General features: G+C 44.2%; 1 protein-coding gene across 1 annotated transcript in view; it reads left to right on the top strand.

The window, feature by feature from the left end:
- Positions 1 to 5,083: 5,083 nt before the first annotated feature.
- Positions 5,084 to 19,601, top strand: part of ANKH (ANKH inorganic pyrophosphate transport regulator) — a 142,968-nt gene continuing 128,450 nt past the window's right edge. Inside the window, exon 1 of the mRNA XM_060146884.1 lies at positions 5,084 to 5,531. Within this exon, the coding sequence (XP_060002867.1) occupies positions 5,436 to 5,531 (96 nt within the window). The 5' untranslated portion in view covers positions 5,084 to 5,435. The remainder of the gene's footprint in view (positions 5,532 to 19,601) is intronic.

The raw sequence follows: 19,601 nt of genomic DNA, 5'->3' as shown, positions 1-19,601 counted from the left end.
ATCTGCCTCAAATCCTCTTCTCAGAATAAAAGAGGAATAAACAAAAAAAATGCATGAGATTTATCTATCTGCTGTCCATAATTATTTTCTTTTGATTTAATTTTATGTTTCAACATGTAAAACATAAATGTTTCCAAAGCCAAAATTAGATAATAAGGTACATTCAGAGAAATTCTTCTTCTGTCCCTATTCCACGCTGGTCTCTTTCTTCTTCCCCCATAGATAAACATTTGAATAATTTTTATTTATACTTCCAGTGGTCTTTTCACAAATATAAGTAAATACACACAGGCACACAGAGCCATAGTCATATTTCTCTCCCTTTTTACCCCCCAAATAGCATACCATTTCATGGTTTGCCACCTTGCTTTTTTCAAAATATTCTGCAGATCACTCCATACTAGTATGTAGAAATCTTCTCCATTCCTCTTTACAGCACAACATTTTGAAGCATCTGTGTGGTCCCTTTAAAAATATTATTAAAGAATTTATTAAAATTGAGAACTATTACTCTTTTTTAAAAACTTTATTGAAGTATAGTTGATTTACAATGTTGTGTTTAATTTCTGCTGTACAGCAAAGTGACTCAGTTATATATATATATATATATATATATTCTTTTTCATATTCTTTTCCATTGTGGTTTATCACAGGATATTGATTATAGCTCCCTGTGCTCTACAGTAGAACCTTGTTGTTTATCCATTCTGCATATAATAGTTTTTATCTGCTAATCCCAAACTCCTAATCCATCCCTACCCCACCCCCCGTCTTCTTGGCAACCACAAGTCTGGAGAACTAGAACTCTTGACAGAATTGAACTAGCAAATTCTAGCTTATCTACAGCAAATGTTCGATTTCAGGATAATTTACCCATGCCACTCACCTCCTACCTCCAACTGTTGAGATATGCTGAGAGTATAAAATTGGGTTTGATAATTAGGCCAAGCAAATTATAACTAGGCTTTGGGCTGGAATGACACAGAGATGGCAAAAGTAAAACTTGCAGTTTTGGGGAAGGAAACAACTTCTCTTTCTGTTCTCTGGAAGCCTGGATATGGGCAGAAATCATGACTTCATGAAATAGGACAATATTTATATGAACACAATTAAGTAATCTAGAATCAGAAGCTCCCTCTCACTGCATTCACAGTGAGCCATGTAGTAACAGTTCACTAGGCCCAGATGTAGGACCACAAGGCTTGAATTTATATCTAGTCTACTCTATTTTGGAGTAGAGTCTACTCTACTCTATCTTACTGATCATTTCAAAACTGGACACCAACATCTGGGACTAAATCTTCCATAAAAACTATCTGTTAGGGCTTCCCTGGTGGTGTAGTGGTTGAGAGTCCGCCTGCCAATGCAGGGGATACGGGTTTGTGCCCCAGTCCGGGAAGATCCCACATGCTGCGGAGCGGCTGGGCCCGTGAGCCATGGCCGCTGAGCCTGCGCATCCGGAGCCTGTGCTCCGCAACGGGAGAGGCCACAGCAGTGAGAGGCCCGCGTACCGCAAAAAAAAAAAAAAAAAAAAAAAACCTATCTGTTGAATAAGTTGGTTATACTAAATACATGATATGGGATAACTCTGTGTGACCAGTGTAGATAATTCTATGAAGTCAATCTTACACAAATCTTTATGGCAACTGCTTCCAGACCAAGTCCACTGATATGTTTCCAATTTGATCCCATTGGGCTCCTCAAATCAAGAACACTGAGTTGTAGAGTTGTAGAATTGGATGATCTTAAACATGACCTTTCATTCTGTCCTTTGAAGCAGAAGCTCCTTGAGGGTAACTTGAACATATTCATTTATGATCAATTACAGAAAAAAGTAAATCAGACACATATGTAACTTTTAGTTTCTCTTTTCACATTAGCGTGCTCAAAACTTAGCATTAATAATTTTAGGCATCAAAATCATAGTATATTGCTAGTCTCTATGAAATTGTTTTGGGAAGAGTAATTTTTTCCATGCTCTGAAATGAATGCTAACTTGTACTTCTAAGGAAGTTTTGTAAATATTTTTTTTTTTTTTTTTTTTTTTGCGGTGCGCGGGCCTCTCACTGTTGTGGCCTCTCCTGTTGCGGAGCACAGGCTCCAGACGCGCAGGCTCAGCGGCCATGGCTCACGGGCCCAGCCGCTCCGCGGCATGTGGGATCTTCCTGGACCGGGGCACGAACCTGTGTCCCCTGCATCGGCAGGCGGACTCTCAACCACTGCACCACCAGGGAAGCCCTGTAAATATTTTTTTAAAACTCTCTTTTTCTTTTTATAAACTTATATAGGCCCATTGTGTTAAATACTGAAAAGTATAAATGAAAATAACACTATGCAGCTGTAACTAACCACTGTTAATAGTTGACCATATTATTTTCCAGCATTTTTTCCTATAGGTACATAAGTTTTTCTTACACTGTTGAATATAAAGTCTGTAGATCTTGTAATGGTCTTTGACTGAAAGCAATCAAACCTAAACTAAAAACTTTGTACATTGAAAGTAAAGCTGTACCCTCTGAAAGATAACACTCTCTGAATCTAATTTAAATGACTTTGTGATCTCTTTTTGGCTTCCGGGTAATTTAGAAAACTTCCTATTCATTACCATCACCTGTATTATGGAGTTATCTTTTCAAACAACTGCTAAGTTAAAAAGAGGAAGAGAGAGGGAGAAAGGTCCAAAACTCCCTTTGAAATCTATCAGATTTTTAAACTTTGACAGAAAAAAAGTAATTAATTGTTCCATTCAGTTCCACATTGCCATCGTGTGATTGAAATGCAAAGCCCTTTCAAACCTAAAAAGTGCTTTTTGCCAGAATCAAAGATGACACTATTAAATCATTTATTTTACAAAACCACACTTAGCATACTCAAACAAGGATGATGACCTCTCATTGATTCACTGGAACTTTCTCACCGTTCCTTCTTAAGACCAAGGTGTGCGTTTGTATCAGCACCAGCAACGAGGCTGGCGCTTGTTCAGGGACCAACCAAAGCAAACCGGGCTTCCTGAAGGTCTACTGAGAACCTCATCAACCCCACATTCTAGACAAAGGTCAGTGTAATGAGATTGCTTCAAGTAAAATTGCTAGTCGACAGAATGGATAAACCATAAGGTGATATTTGCTCTAGAAAAAAACTCCTTCCCTGAGAATTCCTTTAAATAGGCTGTCTCGGTATATTTAAAACAAGATCCAACTATATTAAAACACACCTTTCAGGAACTTGTTATTGAGCGGAGTCCTGTACCCAAGAACTTCCTGTTTTGCTGGGACATCGCTTAAATAATACTATTTGACAAATCTAACACAATAAATAATTACCAGAATTTCATTTTAATTATAGGGCATGTAGTTTGAGCTACGAGGTAAATTAGCTTCCTATTTCTCAAGGCCTTGCTCTGTTTGGAATTTTAAAAGGTCTTTTAAAGGCATAAAATATGGAAAACATTTAATATTTTCTAATAATTGTGAAATACCTGAACCCAGGAGGTGGAGATCTCATGCTTACTATGAACACAACTTTTACACTGCGAAATGTGAGGTAATAGGCTCGTTCCTGGGTGCACACTTTATTACTTTTAATGATAAACTAATTTATTATGCTCAGTAAACTTTAAAAGATGCGTTGTGAGGGGGCAGTTCAAAATAATATAAGCAGGACAGGCTACATAACTTGCCGACCTCTCCTTCAAAAATCATTAATTTCCAGAGGCAGAACATTAAACCGGGCACAGCTCCTTCTAAGTCCTGGGACCTTTGCGAGCCTCCAGGTCACACATCAGTGAATTCAGACCTGCACACGAGGCCTTCTTTTACCCTCCTTTTAGGTACAATGATGTTCACGCACTCTCTCCCTTCTTGAGGCGCTTTTCATTCGCGGCCTCGACCCTCTGGTCACAGCGCGCTGGGGCAGAGATGGATGCTGGCTTTGCTGCCTGCCGTACTGTTCTTCAGTTTAGGTAAAACACTCAGCATGGCTATTATTAACCCTGAAATCACTGGGGCAAGTATTGTAAAACAGATTTTTCTTTCTCCTTCTATATTGAAAAGAGACTTTTCGAGTTTGGTTGTTCTTGCTTACAATAGCGGTGCATTGAGAAGAATCTCAGTTCACAGTAGGCAGAGTCCGCTGGAGGCTCGTCTGGGTACCCCGAAGGCCGGCCGGCCCAGCCTGGGCGCCTGAGGGGACGGTCCCCGCGGCTCTCCTCGCATTTACCTCCGGGATGCGGTCCCCGTCGCCCCTGGACACCCTGAAAGAGATGCTCCTTTTCTCGGTCTCTCGCGCCCGCCAAGAGCGACGCCTCCATCTCTCCCGGGCCCCCAGCTGTCCAGGTGGGCCCCAAGCAGGTCCCCTCCCGGAGCGGTCTCCTCCTCACGTCCCCGCCTGCCTCGAGGCGGCCACCCGGGGATGGGGTATGGCGCGGTGCCCGCCAGGCGGGCAGTGGGAGCTTCCCAAACCCGCTCCCTCCCGACCCCAGCGCGCCCCGATCCCTCCTCGCGCATCCGCGCTCACTTCGCCGGCCCTGGCGGCCAGTCTCCCACACACCCCGGCCGGTCCCCGGACAGCGCGGGGACCCTAGGCCCGAGCCCCGCGGGGCCCGGGCGACAGGGCCCGGCCAGGGAGCCCGGGCAGCCCCGGGGCCTTCGGATCTCTGGGTGCGCCCGCCCCTCAGGCTCCCCGCGCGGTGCCCTCGGGCTTCGGGCCACGCGCCGCCCCCGGCCCGCTTCCACATCAGCGTCGCGCCGCCGCCCCTCGGTCGACAAGGGGCACCGCGGCGAGTCCCACCCAGCGCCGCCGGGACGCGGCGGAGGCGGCGGCTCCGCGGCCTGTGCGTGCGCAGCGCCCCCCGCGGCCGCGCCGAGAGCAGGCGGCGGCGGAGGGAAAGAGGGAAGGAGGGCGCCGCCCGCCCGGCCCGGCCCCTTCCCCAGCCCGTCGCCCGCCCCCTGGCCGCCGGCGTTGTCCGCGCCTCCGCGCCCGCCCCTGATTTCCTCTGCGCGGCGGCGGCGGCGGCGGCGGCGGCGGCGGCGGCGGCGGCGGCGGCGGCGGCGGCGGCGGCGGCGGCGGCGGCGGCGGCGCCTCGTGCGCGCGGTTATTTATTTCCGGGCCCCAGAGCGCTTATAATGGAGCCGCTGTCAGCGGAACCTTCTGCCGCCGCTGCCGCCGCCGCCGTCCCTCCTCTTTTTTTTCCCGACAGATCTTTGTTGTGTGGGAGGGCAGCAGGGATGGACTTGAGCTTGCGGATCTCCTGCTAGAGCAGCTGCGCTCGGAGAGGGCGCCGCAGCCGCGACGAGGAGCCGCCGCCGCCGCCCTGAGACCCGGCCGGTCCCGGCCTCAGTCCGCCCGCGCCCCCGCCCGGCCTGCTCGGCCCGCGCCTCCCGGCAGAGTCTCCTCCCGGCGGCAGATGTGTGTGGGGTCCGCCCACGGCGGGGACTATGGTGAAATTCCCGGCGCTCACGCACTACTGGCCCCTGATCCGGTTCCTGGTGCCCCTGGGCATCACCAACATAGCCATCGACTTCGGGGAGCAGGTAAGCCCCGGCCGCGCCCCGCACCCTGCGCCCTGCTTCCTCTGCCTCGGCCTTAGACGCCCGTGCGGCAGGGGATGGGGACAGAGGAGAGTCACCTGCTCCGAGTCTCTTTTTATCCTGGAACATTTGATTGGGTTGACAGCTTGTCAATGACTTTCCAGCATTCCATTTCCCCCTCCCCCCAGTTCTTCCGCAGACTTCTCCAGCTCTCCCTGGAAAACGTTAAAAGACCGGAGGGTTTGGAGCTTCACTTACAGAAGGATTTTTAGTGCACAGGAGTATTATGTAATTTGTGATTATGTAAACATCTGGTTTGTAAGTAAATTGTAGTCTCTAATAGCTTGAGTGCTGGGGTTTTTATTTATCCCGAGTTTGCGGTGATGGGATCATGGGGAGAATTTTGTATTAGAAAGTGTCCAAGTTGATTTCCCAGGTACTTTTTTTTAAGCTCATGTATGGATTAGAGGCGTCCCATACGTGTCCTGATAAGCCGACCATTGGCCATCTCTAGTTTGGGTTTTTTTTTTTTCCTTTCTTTCCGTCTTGCACCACTAGAGAAGGGGAGCACATTTTTGTTTGTTGCCTTCTCATCCTTGTTTCTTCTTCATGTTTTCCCCCATTTCTCTCCATGTGGCGTCATTGCAAATCGAGCGCTGCAGCCTCTCCAGCAGTGGGGCACTGGTACTCCGCACTTTGCCTGTGCGGCCCGTTTTCGCAGGCCTGCGGCGGGATGCAGTTGCATTTTTAAGGCCGGGAAGAGGATTGGGGGAAGAGGGCAGCAGCCTGTCACCTTGATGGGCAGGGGTCGGAACTGGCCCCAGCATGTGATTGAGCAGCTCCTGACGTTGTAGTACTCTTATTTCTTTTCCTTGAAGTCAAGAGACCTCAAAGGATGTTTGTATAGAAAAGGCACCTATCTTGATGCACCTTTAGTTTTCAAAAACCAAACAGTTTTTCGGAAGGGGGTTCATTTGACTCCTCCTTTTGATGAATATCTGCTTGCATTTGTCTCTCTGTGCTCAGAACTTTTGATTGATTGGAACTGTTTAGCTCCCAAATACTTAGCCCACCTTGTAAGCTACTTTTTAGTTCGAATTTTATTGCTGACAAGTGTTCACAATGTATTGCAGCATAGCCTCTGAAGACCTTTGTCTAGCTAGTAAGCCAATTTATTTCCTTCGATGAAATATTATATCTTTTCTGTTGCCACTTTGCTCTGCCAGCACCTCCCCAGGGTCCCCCAAGGGCTCCTCTGTTGCTCCACCGCCACCCCCACCCCCCAAAACCTTCCCTTTTTGCATAATTAACTGGTGACTTTGGGCATTTCCTCTAATCTTTGGAAAGGTTTTTAGGCCTGAATTTATTACACTGCACATTTTAGATGAGTCAAGTGCTGTGTATTCACTTCAACCTTTTACTGTTTTAAAGCTTATCTAATTGGAGCTGCCCCAAAGGTTGTCAGAAAGCCCAGGCTGCTCACCTGATCGCTTCTCCCTGAAATGTAGCAGCTGTGTGTGTGTGTGTGTGTGTGTGTGTGTGTGTGTGTGTGTGTGTATTATAGGGATAACTGGAAGAAATGAGTATTCTTTGCCATAATTAAATGGCCTGAAACATACCACAGTATTGCCTCACATTTGGCTTGATTTAATGCAAGGTGATATAACTAAGGATTTGATTTGAGTGTAAAGAAAGGAGTCTCCCTGAGGTCACAAAAGGGAAGTAGACATAAAAGACGACTACACAGGTGGTCTATCCTAGTGGGTCTAGTAATTCACACTCATCCTTGAGACGTTGCTAAGCTCCTTGTCATAGGTGACATAAGCAAAGTGCTGGAAGAGTTGTCTTGTTGCACCGAAGCAAGTTTTATCAGTAAGTGTCCTTTGAGGTCCTTATCCCTTAAGCACCAGTGTATTTATGAGCCTACAAGCTGCCTGGTGGTAGAGATATTTTATCAGAGTTAGGGGTGGGGAGATGGAGGGAAGAAATTGATATGTTTCCAAAACCTTTCTTTGCCTTCCAGTATCAGATGATAATTTTGCGAAATGGGGCAGGGTGCAAAGAACAGAACTTACTTTTTCTTACTGTTAAACTGGAGGGAAAGAATTGCAATGTGAGCTAAAGAGTGACCTGGTCATAGGTGGGTCATGAATAAAAGAACATTTTACCCCAACTGCTTTGAGGCACAATAAAGAGGAGGAACAGTGAACCTATTATATACAAATACGGGTCTACGGTAGACTTCTGAAAGTATGCAGCTCTTGATGTGGAGTCTTGTCATGTTCTATGGACAGATGGACACACGTAGGTTTCTACCGTTCTTCTTTCAGAGTGGGCAGGTGTATATTATACCTTGCTAGGAGTGAACAATGATTCACATTTCAGTAATTTACTAATTCTAAAGTAGGTTAGGTGACATGGGAGTCCAAAGGTCAAAACAGTCCCTGGTTCACGAGTGTTCGAGATGATGAAGAAACCCCAAATTAAAAAATAAAATAGCTCATTAGCATTTTTTTTTTTTTTTTTTTTTTGCGGTACGCGGCCCTTTCACTGTCGTGGCCTCTCCCGTTCCGGAGCACAGGCTCCAGACGCGCAGGCTCAGCGGCCATGGCTCACGGGCCCAGCCGCTCTGCGGCATGTGGGATCTTCTCGGACCGGGGCACGAACCCGAGTCTCCTGCATCGGCAGGCGGACTCCCAACCACTGCGCCACCAGGGAAGCCCGCTCATTAGCTTTTAAGTCTCTAACTTGTCAAGAACAGAAGGATACTGAAATCATTGTAAATGTTCCCTAGATGAGGTTTTTTTTAATGATAATAAACATCTCAGTTTGTGGTTTCTGTCGGAAATGTGGACAGAACCTTTAAAATGAAAACCCAGCTATAGGCAAGATTCCACTGAAATTTGAATAAGCAGCACATGTGACTGTGTGAAGGCATTACACATTATCTCAGAGCTATTAGTGTCACGTGTGGGGCTGCTGTGAAGAAGCCTGTAACAGCCCGTCCAGGGCCTCCTCATGTTTTCCATGAACATTATCCGTTATGTAGAGCTTTCCCTGTAATGTTATAGGCCAGTTAGGGAAGAAACCCAAATATTATGGAATATTTACTCTAATGAAATCTATCATCACATTTTTCAATTTTGATGGTGGTGGTAATTTGGGGGTGGAGGCAAGTGTTGAATTCTACACTGAAAAAAAGAAAAAAAAAAGCTGTATGGAATAAAATGACCTGCTTTTTAATATTAAGCATAGGCACCATGGAAGAAATGAGAATACACCCTTATTGCAGAAACTAAAACAATGTTTGTAGAACCCTTTAGGTGTGTAGAACACTTGATGGTAGTTGCATTATATGTGGAATTAGCATTTTATTTCTATTTTTACAGATTGAGAAGCAAAAGTATTCATTGCTTCCATTCATCGAGCACTTAGTATGTGCTTGTAACATCTCAGCACGTGTTATATATGAGGAAAGAATAAGAGGCCTAGGCATGTTAAAGCCCTTGTCCAAGTTCACATAGGCAGTGCAGGCCAGAGCCGGGGCTCCAGCCATATCCTCCTGGCCCTTAGCCACTCTGCTCTCTGCTTGCACACTGAGAGCCACCCCCAGCAGTTCTTAGACATTTAGAAGTAAGCTCTGGCTTTTCGGAGTTCCAGCCTTGGCTTAAATGTAATCTTAGCTGTCATAGTTTGAATTTTAAAGACTCAACAGATGTAAGCCAATCATAACGAGGCTTCTCAGAAAAGGGAGATTGTGACCAAGAGGGTCATGTAAGAAGGGCCAAATTATCCAGATAATTAATTAAATCAATGCTGTGTCTTATTTTGGCAAGGTTGGCATAGCCTTTGGTTAAAAGAGAGGAAAAAAGATAAGAAACAACTGACACTTCACAAAATTATTTAGAAATCACTTAGTCTTTATCGTTAGAGCAATATAGATTGCTAAAGAAAGATGGAAGATATGAAGATACGTTGAAGAAATACAATGTATTTCTTCAGAAGGGTCTGCAAATGTCCATTTGATCTCACCATATTCAAAGGACTGTGATTTCTGTTTAAAATTAAACTTGGTACAAAGTCCCTGAATTCCTTAAAAGCCAAGTTCACCAAATTATATAGAATAAATCAGTGATCTTTTTTTTATAAGGTACCTAATGACACTTAAAATGTTAAGGACAGCTCTTGTGAAGACTTGAAAGAGAAAAAGTTGAAGTTGTTCTCAACTTTAGAAGAAATGTGTTCTGCTCAGTGCCAGGCAGTCTACTCTTTGACACTCACGAGATTGAGTTCTTTCAGGTAACCCTGAGTGAATCACTGAATTTGGTTGGGTCCAATATAATAGATCAAAGACCCAAGGGATTTATCTGTGAACGAAGAGTTTTGCATATGGATTGTTGATTACTAGAGTAAGATGTATAATAGGAATGTTTCATGTTTCCCCAGCCCTCCTTTCTAACTTAAGAAACCTAGAGTTAGGCTTCCACAGTATAAGAGAGTTTCAAGTTACTAACATCACAAAATGGGGGAAAAAAAAAGAGAGAGAGAGAAGCCCAGGAAAAGTAGCTTAATAAATGTTCTCCTCATCTACTAAGTAGAGAAATGCCCCCCACCTCACCCCCCTTTAAAAAAAAGGTCTCCAGGAGGTACAGGAATTTTTTTTTTTAAGTGAATGTTGTGCATGGCACTGGCCACTACTGGGCAGGGACTCGTCATCCAAGGTCACTAAGTGATGGAAGAGACCTCCCCAGGCAGAGCTTGCCCTAAGTAATAACAAAAGTGTCCATTGTATGTTCCACTTTCCAAAGTACTTACAGACAGAAAAGTAAATCCCAGGTTAAGTTTCTAAGTAACGGTCGGTGAGAGACTTTTTTCTCCTCCAATCTATTCTATATTAATGGACTAAATCTCAAAACAACATTTATTTTTTTCTAATTATTAAAGTAACATATACCATTTAAAGTTTGGTTACATATTAAAAAATGGAGGAAAAAAGTAAAAATACCTCTAATTCGACTCTGAAGAAAAAACCCCTTTAATGTTTTGGGTATCTCCTGCCAATTTTTTTTTTTTTTTACATAAATGAGGATATACATATGTGTGTGTACATATATATATATATATATATATATATATATATATATTTCACAGAACACAGAGGCATTTTTCCCATATCACTTAAAAGTATTTAACTGTGATTTTAAATAGCAGTATAATATGTGATTGCATGAGCATACAGTAATTTCCTTTGCTGTATATTCCCCTGTTGTTTAAATGCTGAGGTTTTTTGTTTGTTTTTTCCAACATAAAGTTTCAGTGAGCATCTCTGTGTAATAAGTAGATAATGTGTTTTCTCTGACTGCCTTGGGCTTTATGCCTAGCATAATTTGATGCCTGTTTCAGCTTCTTATTCATACATAGAAAATGAGGTCACTGGCAGTCCGTATTTAGTCAAGGACACCGTGACCTCCTTAGTCCAACTGATACTCACTTCTCCACTGTGTTTCCCAGTTTTCTTTAGATGTACATCTGTGTTTAAAGTACCTCTCTTTCACTGCACTTAGGTAAGTAGATTATTTCTAGAGCCACAGAGGTATAATTCTGCGGTTTGTTTCTTTACTCATTTATTTATTGAGGTGGTTTGATGACCAGCCTAACTACTACTTTGTCAGAATACGTCTTCCCAAGCATCTCCTTCAAAAGATAATCAAATACTTCTTACGTCAAGACGATATCTAAATCTCTTTCTAGTTATACATCTGATTCTTTAAAAGCAGTTTTAAAAGCGTACCAAGTAATATCGTTTATAGCATCATCTCACTTTTTTGATGTGACAAGCCCAGTTTTATATTAGTGGCCAGTAATTGGTTCCCATGTCTTTTTGCTCTGAAATAAATAAACCTCTTTAAACTTACACCAGAGTGACTTGGGTCATATCTACATTTAAAAAATTAAATCCAGTGTTTTTTTAACACCTATGACTTTATTAGTTGATGTGGCAATGTCATAGAAATATAGAAAACCCTGTTTTATTGCAGAATTATCTAGATATGAGCTACCTCTGTGAGTGCATTTTCTTGATAACTGAAGCTTATTCTTTTTATTTTTTAAAGTTTTTTTTTTTGATACAGACAATTTTAAAGTCTTTCTTGAATTTGTTACAGTATTGCTTCTGTTTTATATTTTGGTTTTATGGCCGCGAGGCATGTGGTATCTTAGCTCCCCGACCAGGGATTGAACCCGCACCCCCTGCACTGGAAGGCCAAGTCTTAACCACTGGACCGCCAGGGAAGTCCCTGAAGCTCATCCTTTAAAATGCAAATCACTGGTTTTCTTTTTCTTTTTGTAGTACAAGAAATCTATATTGCACCTTTCTCTACCATATTAGATAAATACTATATGCAAAACTCAACGAGCATTTTTTTGGTGGTGTGTGAAGGTTGTACTGGCAGTCAGCTGACAGGATATCCACTGACAGGTGATACTCAAAATACTTAGCAAAGAGTTTGGCACCGACCGAGAAAATAAAAATAATAATTAATAAAAATAGCTAATACATGTTGAATACTTGCTTTTTAATTTTCTGCTTTGGATCTGCTCTGGGCCCCCCAAACTAATATCCATTAGAAATCCATGAAAAAATGAAGAACAAACAATTTTGGAGGTCTCCCTTGCGAAAAAAGTGTATACACTTTGTTAAACTAGCTCTCCTGCCCTGCCCTATTTTGGTTTCTGTTCTAGAGAGATTCTAGAGTCAATGTCAGGTAAGTGACCTTTGTATAAGGGAAGTGTTGCCAGATTTGACACAGGCCCTGCTCTCAAATCAGGTCCTATTTGAGAAAACATACATGAAACACTTTTGCAGTCAGAGCATCACAGAGCGAGATGCCTGATTGCACACTGCAGTTTGTGATAACGTACGGCAGGGTACTCAGTACCTGCAGTAGCGTGGTGAGTCTGTGGTCGTGGCGATGAACAGTAAACCACATAGAGGCAGTTCTTATCTGGAGGTTGTCACCCCTGCCTCATTCTCTGTAAAGTCTCCTGTCCCCAAAGTGGATACCACCCGTCTGCAAAGATGAGAATAGAGTCACAGGATAGGGAAATTAGCAGACTTCATATCAAGCCATACAAACCCCAGGTTTGTTTCTGTTTTGTTTTAATTTTGCTATTTCTGTGGTTTGGGACTCTTTCAGTGGCTATGCCAAAAACGAAGTACCGCTCACCATGCTGAGAACAAATGAGCTTAAAATGACCAAGACTACAGTTAGTCAAGTGAAGACTTATACATCACAGCTTTCTGGTTCTATATGGCTGCTTGTCCATGCCAAAAATGTTTTCCAAGTCCGCCTTGGCAAGGGAAAGAACTTAGTTATTTGTCAGGGCAAAGGTGGTATTTATTCTCCTAGATAATGAGTTATCAGAAAACAGCCTGGACAGCTGGTCCAGGAATGCCACGTGGTCCCAAGGGACAGATGGACCAGCTTCATTTCTTGTGGGAAGAGTACATTTTGGTCTAAGTTAGCTCACGGGCCCTAGCTGGCTTTTACATTATTTATGGGGTTTTGATATCACAAGATCAGCGAGGCTTTCCATGAGTCTGACACCCAGCACTGTTACAGGGTTGCCTTTCTGTAGATGGGTTTGTCAGTATGAATAGGCAGTCCGCTTACTAACGTGGGTCCACATCTCTGTCCCCAGCCTCAGGGCGGGGGGAGGGGCTGTGTGTATGGCTCCTTCTTCTCCAGCACAAGGAGGCGAGAGGCACCTCCAAGCCCACGTTCCCAGTGCACTTCCTGTACCTTGTCTGGGCACATCCCACCTGGCTGGGGACTGCGGCTGGCCGTGGGGACCTGTGACTTCAGGCTGGGAGGAAGTTAAAAGCAAAAGTGGGACTCCCTGGATACGAACTTTCAAGGGAGACTAGAAAGGTGAGGCTGAGGCTCCTCAGGACATTCAGTTGGAATTAAATGGCTGAAAAGCTGAATGTTTTTAAAAGCAGATTAACGAGGCTTTCTAGGGAGAAAGCTGAGGCAAGAATGAGAGAGGGCAGAAGTTGGCTTTGTGGCCGTAATCCTCCCAGGATGTGAGAACTAAAAGTAGCTTATTTTGTGAGAGAGACAGAAAGGATTAGTTTGGGTCAGGAAGCTTTCCGGGTTGTGGTCCAGCAAGAGCATTTACATGGTGAAAGCTGGTCACTCCTGGTTGTTCTCTTAACTAAATAATAATGAGTCCACATCAGTAAGCTAGTCAGAATCCCTGCTCAGTTTTTTTAGAAATATAACATTAAGTCTAGGGAAGGTTTTGAGTCCCGGACTGTCGTTTTCTCACGTGCCAGTTGTCTTAGGCGTGGCTGCTTTGTGTTTTCAAAGCTGTCTCTAGGATGCTAAGAAGTAGCTATGCTCTTACCGCTGCTCCATAAACAGCCCCGAGATCTGTTGGCCACTGGGTCATGCATTTCAATACAGGGGAATGGTAGTGTGGAGAATCTAAAATAGCAGATTACAAAAAAGAAAAACAAATTGTCTGAGTGCTCTAAATGGTTTGGCAGGAAAGTTACTGCGCTGGGACACGGCGGTCTCCCACGATGTGTGGCCTAAACTTGACATTTTATAAAGACAGACAGCGCAGAGCAGAGTAACAAGTAACCACGCTTCATAAGAAAGAGGTAACTTTCACCTCTTCATGATCCTAGCCAAGACCAGCGCAGAAGCAACTGGAAAGACCCTTGCCACCAGCCCGATCCAAAATAGGAAGTGAAGGGTCTTTTCTCTGCTCCGGACTCACATTCAACTGTGGTTTTTCCTTGGGATGGGTTATGGTTCCCACCCCCTCCCTTTTCCAACGCAGCGTTGCATCACCTGGAGCCCCACCTGCGGTCAGGGCGTACCTCCCCTCCTCCCACACTGAGGCCCACACCTCTATGTGCCAACACCACCTGGGCCTCACACCTATCGGGCTGCTTACCAAACCTGGGCAGTTTCCTGACACTGTTGGTAGTTAGTCCAAGTGTTTACCAGTCTTCCCCGGATGAACCAGTGTTTCAGCAGCGAGGAGAAAGGAGCTTGGACTGAGTTCCGAAGATCCACTAAAGGGCCTTAAGCTGTCGGTGGCAGCGCCCATCAGTAGCTGAGCTGCGGAACCACTTTTGTTTTTCTAAAATTCTTATTTACTCTAATTGCTTTTAGGCTTAATATGTCTTCTGTCAGGGGAGGAGGCTGGTGAACCTGTTTTTCTTTCCTTTTTAAAAATCACCGTATCGTTTACCTACAGTGAGGTACACAGATCTTACATGAACAGGTCCATGAGTTCTGACAAATGACAGATGCACACTGACATAACCCACACACCGGGCAAGATATGGAGGGTTTCCATCAGCCCAGAAGGTTTCTGGGGCCCCTCCCTCCGAGGCCACAGCTGTTCTGAGTGCTGTGGGAGCCTTTTTAATTGCCAAGACAAAGTGACACACATGCCTTTGGTCCCAGATAACTGAGTTCTCGGCCACTCACCGTTATTACAGTGCGTAGCGCTGCTACTCTTTCCTGTTGCAAACTATGGCTCAATGTTGTGGATTTTAGTGGATTTAAGGCAGGTAGAAAATTTGACTTTCTGTGTAGAATAACTTTTCCCCTTATTTTGTACGATTTGGTGTTTTTAGTTCTTCAGTTGATACACATCCTTCAGTTACATGGACTGCTGATCATTTTGATTTTCAGACATGCTTAAAAATTAAAGTCTGCTTCATATCGTAAAACGTAAAGCTAGCATCATAAAATGAAATGTGGTACGTACATACTATGGGCTATTTATTCAGCCTTAAAAAGGGAATGAAATTTTGATGTATGCTACAACATAGATGAACCTTGAGGACATTATGCTAAGTGAAATAAGCCAGACACAGAAGGACATGCTTTTGTGTATGTGGAAGTATGCTTCCACTTATATGAGGTACCTTAAGTAGTCTAAGTCATGGAGACAGAAAGTGGAATAGCAGCTACCAGGGTTTACGGTGGGGGAGAAATGGGAGTTATTGGGGTTTTTTTGTTTTTTTTTTTGCGGTACGCGTGTCTCTCACTGCTGTGGCCTCTCCCGTTGCGGAGCACAGGCTCCGGACGCGCAGGCTCAGCGGCCATGGATCACGGGCCCAGCCGCTCCGTGGCATGTGGGATCTTCCCGGACCGGGGCACGAACCCGTGTCCCCTGCATCAGCAGGCGGACTCTCAACCACTGCACCACCAGGGAAGCCCTGAACTGTATACTTTAAATGGTTAAAATGATAAATTTTATGTTATGCATAGTTTATCAACATTTTAAAAATTTTCATTAACTTCATAAGCTACTCAGAAAGCTGGTGGCTTTTGAAGAGGATCTCTCTTTAAAAAAATTTTTGTTAATTTTATTCTGGTTATAGTCATTGTATAAAGAAGAAAAATAAATTAAAGTATCAAGAAGCAAATGAGGATATGTAGCATTATCTCTAGGCCCACGACCTAGAGGTATTGCTACTTATTATTTTAGTGCATGTCCTTCCCATCTCTTTTCTATCCGTGTATTTTTAAACAAAATTGTAACCTCTTTCCACTTTATATCACAGGCAGTTTCCCTCGATTTTAAGTATTCATCTCAAATATGATTAATGGCATTCTTTCACAAGGACACACCATAATTTACTTAACAATACTCTGTAGCTAGGCGTTCAGTTTTTCCTGTTTCATTCTATTACAAATAGTGCTCTGAAACATTTTTGTTCAGAGATCTTTGCTTCTGATTATTTCTTTGGGTTAACACTAGAAATACTTGTGCACTTGCGCACCTTTTCACGCCTTCCACCGTGTGCGACACCACATGGCTGTAGAAAGTTGTCCCAGTTTCCCCTGCAGGCGCCTGTTGAATGTGGCCCCGGCCCCCAGTGGGCATTCCCAACCAGGATGCCATTTTACTGTCCAGTGAGTTCTGCTCCCGGAAACTGTGTTCTAGTTCTTTCAAAGCCACGTGGTACTGAACTCCTTCAAATGATTTCTTTTATTAAAAGCATTTTTTAAAATGCTGAGACATCAATTCCGTTTTTCATCATGTCATACTTTTAAACTCTTTCAGGACTTTCATTCTTTTCAGTAAGCACATTTTGGACCGAATACGTACTCCACTTGGGACTGGGCAGAAGCACAGGAAGGAAAAGGAGTGAGTGGGTTTTACTCATACATCTGGGGGGATATCTGTCCCTGCAGGTTTCACGGCAGAGAAAAGTGCTTTCTTTGATGAGTTCAGTGATGCTCAAGAAGTTTGCGTCCCCAAACTTCCTGGGTGAACTCGTGGGAGAGGAGGAAAAACTTAACCAACCTTCCAAGGTGCCAGGTCCTGCCTGAGGCTCCTGGCATGTACGGTAGGGTCGTCACCTTCCCCACTTTAAAGATGAGCAGATTGAACAGCTGTGCCGGGTCGTTCAGTCTCTCTGCAGAGCAGCCAGTCTTCTCTGACCAATAGTTCACGCTTAGGGTCTCAGAGGAGAGTATTTGGAGTTGACTGTTCTAGGGAAATGTGGAGCTAGTGATATTTAGGGGAAATAGAACAGAAAGTGTTCTTCTCTCTTTTCTACCACCCTGCCCCTGGGTTCTTCAGTTTAAACTGGTCTTCTTGCTATTTAGAGCCCTCCTTGGAGAAAAGCAGCAGAGCAAACAGAGAGGGGAAATAGTTCATGCTTATTGAGAGAGGCCCTGAGTCCCTGTGGCTTGTCTGTAGTTTCTAGTAGTGCTGCAAGCTGACTGCAACATGGTTGAGAGGAAGAATGTCCACTCCTGATAGGCCCCCCTGGACTTGACCTCCTCCATCCCTGCACCCACTGGCTCTATGACCTTGAGCAAAGAACTCGACTTCTGGGGGCTTCAGCTTTCCCAGCTGTTAAACAGGTATAAAGGGTTTCTGTACCTTCTTCTGGAAGGGCAGACCACACAGAGACTAGACACAGAAGAGCTTTGAAAAGTCTGAAGTGCTGCCCCTATGTAAAGCAGTATTACTAAGACTTTGAGCCAGGCATGCTGCCGCTACACCTGTTTATTGTCACTCATCCTTGACTAGAGCCGACTGACTGTTCTTGCTGTGTATTGAATCCGTGACTCGCATTAAGGGGACTTGCTAAACCAGAGCCAGCTGGGTTAGGGGCGAGCAGGGGCAGAAGCGTGCTGGAGGACAGATGCTGGAAACACTTGGATTTTACATGTGTGTCAGCAATACTTTCGCTGGGTTTTTTGTTTTGTTTTGTTTTGTTTTTTCCTACTTTGGGGAGAAGATGTTTAAGGCTGGATTTGCTCAGTAGTGGGTTTTTTGTTGTTGTTTTTTTTTGATTGTTTGGTCGGTTTTAGTTGAATTACTAGGATTTAGGTAACATGCACTTTTTGAAATGATAGGTTAAATTTCATTTTCTCTTTATCATAGGCTGCTGTTTGACGCAAATTTGGGGGAGGGTAGCTACATGTACCACTGGCCCCTTCTCTAATCTAGACATACAAATGGGACCAAGCCTTTTTCAAATTTGTTGACAATTATGGCAGTAACACACCAAGGTGTTTGAAACAAATTATGGGGGCTGCTTAATGAGCTGAAAGTTGTAACCCTCTTTCTCAGGTGCTTACTATACTGTTTTGGAGTGTTTTCCCTATTAAATGGAGAATAGTCTCACTATTAATGGAGAATATGGAATGCAGGGGGCAAGAGTGTCTTCATGAATGTGTTCATTCAACATATGTTTCTTGAACACCTACAGCGTGGCAGGTCCAGTGCTAGTCACTAAAGAGGAACAGGAAAAAGGACTGACTTTTAGCTGTGCAGCGATGAATCTAGAAGGGCAAACAGACAGGCAGGCACCTGCCAAAGAATGTGATCAGGTCCGAGATGGGGGAAGAATAGGGTGTTTATCCCAGGATCCTATAACCCATCCTAAGGGTCAGGGAAGCTTTGGTTCCAGCTGAGACCTGAGATCAGATCAAGAGAGTGGCGTATCTGCTATTCTGGAAAGCAAGAGAGTTCCAGGTGGAAAATGGCAGGTGCTCACTGTGAGTGGGACAGTACCCCATTAGTCAGGGTAAGGAGTTTGGCCTTGATCATTAGGCCACTGGGGAATGCTGAAGGGTTCTCAGTGGGGGTGTGATGTGCTTGGATTTGCATATTCGAAAGATAACTTTGGTTTCCGTGTGGCTAATGAATTAGAGGGAGGTGAGAGCAGAGGTGGGGAAACCAATTAAGAGGCTCTTGTGGCCACCACCAGCGAGCTGCAGGAGGCCTAGAGTAGGGCTGGGGGCGAGGAGGGAGCACTAAAAGAGAAAAGCTGTCTAGAATCAAATGGACTTGGCCACCGGGAGAGGATGCAGCTGACAGTGATGTTACCCAACTTTAAAAGAGCTGGTTTGGAGTGAGCTGGTGAAGAGAATGAGTTCCATTTCAGTCACGGTAATGCGTTAATAGATCTAGTGAGATGTTTTACATTGCTTGCCTGAGAGAGAATACACATTATGCATAACCGTGGGAACAACAAGAAATGCTTAGTATCTGGATAGCACTGCTGCTCTGTTTCTCTCTTCTTGCCCTCCTCTCCAAGGGGCCACTGCATTACATTATCCAGAATGGGAGCTCTTTGCATTTTCACCTAAATGCAAATACTATGAATATTCATTTTTTCCCTCAAGCTTTAAAAATGCTTTATTATAATACAGTCAGTGCTCAGCCATTTGCTTTAATGCAACAGTGATTGGAAAATTCAAAATACTTCAGAATATTTGGCATTGGACTACATTAGGACTCTGGGGGAAGCAAGTTTATCCTCATCATCATTGTGCTGTGCTTAGGATAATATTACAGTTTAGACCAGGGCCTGGTGACAGCAGAGATGTCATCTGGAATTAAATTTGATGAGGCTCCTTGGTTTTGCTCCCTCTCTCTGTATATTAAATGTTTACTGTGTAAACCGCAGGGAGTGGACCAACCTTAGAGGGGTTCTTTTTATGGCTTTATGTTTGTGTGTTTGTATTTTGGTGTTGTCTACAGCTTACAGCCTGGTTGTAATTCATAAAAATCATTTAG

Source organism: Lagenorhynchus albirostris, chromosome 3, assembly GCF_949774975.1.
Source record: "Lagenorhynchus albirostris chromosome 3, mLagAlb1.1, whole genome shotgun sequence".
Lineage (NCBI taxonomy): Eukaryota > Metazoa > Chordata > Mammalia > Artiodactyla > Delphinidae > Lagenorhynchus > Lagenorhynchus albirostris.
This window is presented reverse-complemented; position numbering and strand designations above follow the sequence as displayed.